Genomic DNA, 6205 nt, shown 5'->3' with positions numbered 1-6205 from the left:
CAAAAATTTTGGTTATCTCAACTGCCCCTTCGTTGATAATATGCTGGGCGCCGAAGGGCGTATGCCAGCTCAGCCGGCTGCAACCCCTCCTCAAATCTCTCAGCAAGCCCTAGCGCTGTTTGAATGGGAGAAGATTGGGAAAGAGTTCCACAGCTTTACTGCAGTACAGTGTGGGAACAAACTATTTAGTTTGCTGCATATCCTGGTACGCACTGCAGGCAGTGGCGTAGCAACGGGGGGGGGGGGGGGGGTCCAAGGGGCCTGTGTGGGGGTGTCATATACGTCTGGAGACACACGGAAATTGTTGATAACCTCACCTTCCTCGAATAAACCCGGGGGAGGGGGGGAGGGGACAGAAGACCTATGGGCCCCGGGTGCCAGACGACCTAGCTACGCCACTGACTGCAGGTGTCCCGTTGCTGCCATCATTGCTGTAAAAGCAAAGGATTCAGTGTTATAACGCACTTGACATAACGCCGGAACATAAAACAGCTTATGCCGTCTGACGAGCGCTATCCAGTGTTGACGCCGTTCTGCTTCATACGGTCGGCTTGGAAACCTGTAAAACTTTGTTCCTCGTGAGTTGGTGTACGTGCTGTTGCAGCCCACTACTCAACAGCTCGGGTTGCACATCGGCATTGCTCAGAAAAGGCAACAGCTCCGCGCGAAACAGTCTACATACAGGCTTTCCGAACGCAAGCGGGCCGGTCGTATCCTGCCGGTTCCGCGCTCGCCGCCGCGAGGGGCGCCCTAGTAGGCGCGGGTACTACGTTCGCAACCTGCCTATACGAAGAGCTTCTGAGGGACCTAGCCGCTGTCAATGTGTGCTTCCAAACTGAGCACTCCGTGAAGCCAAAAGGTATGTCCATCGCAAGCGTGTAGTAAGTATAGTACGTACCGCGTCAGGATCGACGGTACGATGATATAAATATTTATTTTATATCAGGCAGGCTGATGTTCAGCACTCAGCGCGGACATGTGGTCGTGAATGAAGACATGCCTTTTAAGGTTGTCCAAGCCGTGGACAGAGGCTGCCTCTTTGGGCGAGACCTTCACAAGGTGCAAGATTCAAGAAGTGCTCGACAGGTATGTGGCAATTGCACGGATACCACGCAGAGCCGATGTGTGTATAACGCGCTCATTTATCTTACGCACTGAAGCGTGCAAGCATCGGTACGTCGCACGAAATTCTGCTTATGCGCTTTCACGATGGCATATATGCCGTCCGCATCACTGCTGCAGTGAAATGTTATAATTTTCTCTAGGCTTTAAATGGGAAATAATAAATGCGTACAGAGGGAGGTTCCATAGTCAACAGACTTCACAAGGAACCTTCCGCTAGAGATGAGTAGAATAATTAAATCCAAGGCACCAATATGCCACATAAGGCACTGTTCAAAATGAAATACTATAGCTAACACTGTAAGGTATTTTAATAACACAAAATAATTGATAATAAAATGGGGATGAAATGAACATAATAAGTGAAAAAATTCACGGAGGGTCGATTTAAATGTGTATAAATGACATTGTATCTTAATACAACAAGTTAATGAGTTCCTGAGTTGTGTGGCGGAAAAAATTAGTAGTGAATCTACCATGATTAGTTCTAGGTTGTGGTAATGAATAGCTGTTGGTAGAAGTGAACCGGTTGGATGTGAAGTGAGGAAACTGGTCGTGAGTAATTAATTATAGAGAACAGGAGCTTACCGTTAACAGATTTATAGACAAGTATTCCAAGTGAGTATTTATATAGTTTCTGCAATGATAAAATACCGTTAAAACTGAGCAATGGCGATGCTTCTGAAGAAACAGAAGCGGACAGTGCATCCATTCAAGTCTATGCATGTCAACATCGTTAACATTTGCTATTTATTCGGGATTCTTTCATATTTCTTTAATTAGTTAATATTTAAAGTGTGCAAATTTACCCATTCCCCTGTTGATCAATTTATTATGCCCGTAATGACGATGGAGGCCTTAACCTTGATATTAGTCAAAAATACCATCTAAAAATATGACACGCACTTGGGGGAGGTTAGACTGAAGTTAGCCGTATTCTAGTAGCACGACTTCCAGTGCTGTGTGTCATGGCAGAATTCACGGAAAAATACAATAAGCGAAATTTGTAAGCCTGCTATTATTAGTAGCACGGAGAAATATGAAGGTAACTGGGTGGCACGTTCATACAGTTGACATTAACCTGAAGAAAATTGGTGAAGATATTGCAAAACACATCCCTCACGTCATCCTTTTGGTGCCTTGTGAAGTGCTTAAAAAGCAGGAGTGAGCATGAACTCCCCAGTGTTTTGTAAGACACATTGGAACCAGCTTGTTGGTTGCAGGGTTTATTTGTTACCAATGGCATGCTGCAATGTTAACACAGCAGATGTCAGGCAAATCCATAAATGAGTAGCACAGGGAGCATCAAATAATGTGAAAGTCGACATCATTAAAAATGACCTGTCTCGTTCAAATGCAGTTTTCTTCCATTTTAGGTACTATATGCTTGTAAATCAGTAAAGCGATAGTTAAAAGATGGTTAGTTATTCAAACGTTAGGTATTAATCAGATTAAAGTGTTTAAGCACCCAGCCCTATTAGCATTTCTATCACTATACACTAAAAAATTTGTAAAATCCACGGAATTCAGTGGGGGGTGAAGAGGGGAGGAGTTCGGGAGGGAGGGTTGATCTATAATGCTAATGTAAATGTGAGCCAAATGTTTTGGTGCCTGTGCCCAAGGGAACGTGCGAAGTGCTGCTCCGAAGCTGAATTTTAATATTGTCAACTGGCAGGAGCTAAAGCGACCATGGAACTTATTGTTCCATAAAGGACGAGCATGAGCAAGGAACCAATACTGAACTCATAATGAATGCACTAACTGCATGCACTCATCCAAATATAATTGTCATTATTTATAGCGTACTGATGTTCGATATGTCACTTCATTCAATAGGAGAAAGACGCAGAATGGTCAGCAGCTACCTTCCAACGAAAAAAGGTGAAGTTACAAGGAACGAAGAAGAAGGGCTGCACTGCAATGATGCATGTAAAACAAGTGGAGTTGTTTCCGGAATTCAGGGTAAGCAAAAACACATAGCTTATATATAACTTTTTGACTTTCGGATTGATTTACTCGCTGGAAGCCCAGGAAGATCAACATTGATGATAACGTAAACAGCCTTCTTTAGCTGCATGTTTATTTTTAAATTAAGGGACTTGAAATTAGACCATTTCAGCTTAGACATTCACTTCATCAGCTTAGCGGTCATGAATAAAATGTTGATTTTTGCAGCCAAATAAGTAATGAACTGACATGCAGCGAATTTCAAATGATGCCTAAATTCTCATTTTTCTTTTCCAATAAAAAAACTCTTACTCTCTCCATACATTGACTTTAATTATTTTAGGACAATTTAGGGTGTTAAAATTGGGGGCATCCACTAAGCACAACTAGTTGTCATTAATTTTGTGAAAGAAACTTGTGGTTTGACATATGCGCTATGAAAGACATGATTTGTGAATGCATGTGGATTGTGCAATCAGTACTGAACGACATTCTTTGCTCCTCTTCGAGTGCAGAAATGTGTCTGGTTGAAAGTGGCTGAACTGACGGGGTCATGCCTATGAGTATGAGCAATTTTAAATTGTACATGCCTCCGCCACCGCCCTTGTTTTAATAATCATTTTTTTTAGAGATGGTATGGACAATTATTCAACCTACAAGTCTTACAGCTTTATTTATGACTATTTTTGCAGTCACTGAATGAAATGTTATTCAGCTTGTGAACGTAACTACTTGTTTTAATAATTTCTTTCTATGTCATGGCGATAACCTCATATTCCAAGTGTGCTTGTTGAGATGAGATATATCCCTCTCACACTACGTTTGGAATGCTGGGTCAGCGCACGAGTTTGATTTCACAGCACAATTGCTAGCGCATGTTACAAGGCCCAAGAAACCAAGAGTGTTGTACAGACATCTTGAAATGCTTCCTGACAAACATGGGCAGTCTCCATTTTGTAATACATTTGACTGTTGCATAAATGTACAAGATTTTTCTTGTTTGTTGTCATTATTATTTCTTGCCTTTGGTTTGGATCTTTTCACGTATTCATACTGCAATTCTTGATGCAAAATCTTAGCATTTGATGCCACAGGTGAAACTGTCGGTTGAGAAGCATAAAAAAAGTGCGCTTTACAGCACTGAATTGCAGTATTTGTGGATAAAGGATGCTTGGCCATGTATAGACCCCCTGGCAAATGCTGATAAAGCTGTAAAAAATTATTTAAAATTATTGTAGTGTTATTGTATTGATGTTGTTCTGTAATGTCACCAATATAATGACATGAGCTTCTAATGCCTATGCATTTAAGCTGTCATGCCTTTGCTTTCGTATGTCAAATTTATCTCTATTCTCTATCACTGAAAGAGGTTATTATTTCCTTCAGACAAATTTCAGAACCACTTAATTTTGTTTACTCTGTTTACCATCTGCTCTTTTCTTTTCTCTCTAGATTGACATCTCAGAACAATGTAGCAAATGGCAGCACGAGACAGCTTCGAAGGAGGTGATGTCCCGGCTGAGGTTGGCATTGCAAGAAGAATCTAGTGATAAACCTGTTCTGCGCCAGCATCGCTTCTATGTCTGCATGTCCGACAGGGAAAGTCACTGCAACCACGACATTGATGCCCGGTGTGCAGGCTATGCGCAGCCAATAAATTCAGAAGTGTCAAAAAAGATATGTGAGCTTGTACAACAAGGTGTGACATCTGTAAAAACTGTTGAGAGCTGTCTGAGGTTTTTTGTCCGAGATGTACTGTTCTCAAACAAGCTGTGCCCCCCGACCACATGCAGAGATTTCTACCCTACAAAGACAGACATAAAAAATCATATCCAGAAGACACTCCGTAAGGATAGATATAGTTCAATTGATCAAGAAAATGTAGCTATGTATCTTGAACAAATGATTGAGAAAGCACCTGGAACAAGATGTCTTTTTCGACCCTATCATGTGAAGTCAATGGAACATCATTCAGAAGGGCAAGAGGAGCCGCTGGATGAGTTACCTTACTGTGACGCTTTGGAAACTGTTGCACAAAAATGCGAGCAGACACTGCTGCTTTGCATTCAGACTGAGTTCATGAGGGAACTGATGCTTAAGTATAGTGATGATGTGGTATGTCTTGATGCCACATATAAAACAACGGATTATGCCCTACCACTATTCCTTATTGTAGTGAAGACTGCAAGTTCCTATGCTATTGCTGGTGCATTCATGGTGCAATTTGAAACAGCTGATTCCATCGAAGAGGCACTAAACACCTTTAAGGCATGGAACCCAACTCTGAGTCCTAAGTTTTGGATGGTGGACTACAGCCAGGCGGAAATCAGCGCACTTTCTGCTGCCTTTCCGAACAGTCGGCCAGTCCTGTGTGATTTTCACAGAGAACAGGCTTGGCAAAGGTGGATTTGAAAAAAAGAAAATGAAGTAGAAGATGTCGACATTGTGAAGAAAATGCTGAGGCAAGTAGCATCCAGTGCGAATGAAGATGATCTAACAAAAGCTATGGAAGCTGTGAAGCAGTCACCACAATGGAAGAAAAAAAATGACCGACCATTACGTTACTTCCTAATGCGAAATTTGAGCGCAGCAAATAAGCTGTTTCACCTTTTCGATAGATTGAGGCTTCGGCGGTGCGAACGGCAGGGTCTTCTCGGCGGCGGCGATGAGCTTCTGCTTCAGCCTCGCTTACTGCTGGTTGCTCTCGACGGCGGCGATGAGCCTCCGCTTCGGCGGCGCGAACTGCAGGGTCTTCTCGGCGGCGGCGATGAACTTCTGCTTCAGCCTCGCTTACTGCTGGTTGCTCTCGACGGCGGCGATGAGCCTCCGCTTCGGCGGCGCGAACGGCAGGGTCTTCTCGGCGGCGGCATTAGCCTCTGCTTCGGCGACGCGTACTCCTGGATCATCTCGACGGCGGCGACGGTAAGCTTCTGCTTCGGCGGCGCGCACCTCTGGATTCTGACGGCGACGGCGCTGGGCCTCTGCTCTGGCAGCTCGTTTAGCAGCAGCAGCAGCAGCTGACGGAGGACTTCCATCGGTCGTCTCGCTCATTGCTCAGAAAGAACTGGCAGATAATTTCGCAGTGGCGAACGGCAGCGGCAATTTCGGCTCGGGCGGTGCACATATACAGATCCGC

The 6205-nt window shown here is 43.8% G+C and overlaps 1 protein-coding gene across 1 annotated transcript; it reads left to right on the top strand.

Moving 5' to 3' along the window:
• Positions 1 to 794: 794 nt before the first annotated feature.
• Positions 795 to 5504, top strand: LOC135909393 (uncharacterized). The gene is made up of 4 exons (XM_070538460.1): positions 795 to 859; positions 947 to 1086; positions 2959 to 3084; positions 4522 to 5504. The coding sequence occupies exons 2-4, from the start codon at positions 955 to 957 to the stop codon at positions 5479 to 5481; spliced, it is 1218 nt and encodes a 405-aa protein (XP_070394561.1). The 5' UTR covers positions 795 to 859; positions 947 to 954; the 3' UTR covers positions 5482 to 5504.
• The last annotated feature ends 701 nt before the right edge of the window (positions 5505 to 6205 follow it).

Source organism: Dermacentor albipictus, chromosome 1, assembly GCF_038994185.2.
Source record: "Dermacentor albipictus isolate Rhodes 1998 colony chromosome 1, USDA_Dalb.pri_finalv2, whole genome shotgun sequence".
Taxonomy (NCBI): Eukaryota; Metazoa; Arthropoda; class Arachnida; order Ixodida; family Ixodidae; genus Dermacentor; species Dermacentor albipictus.
Note: the sequence above shows the minus strand (reverse complement) of the source record. Positions and strands in the feature narration are given on the sequence as shown.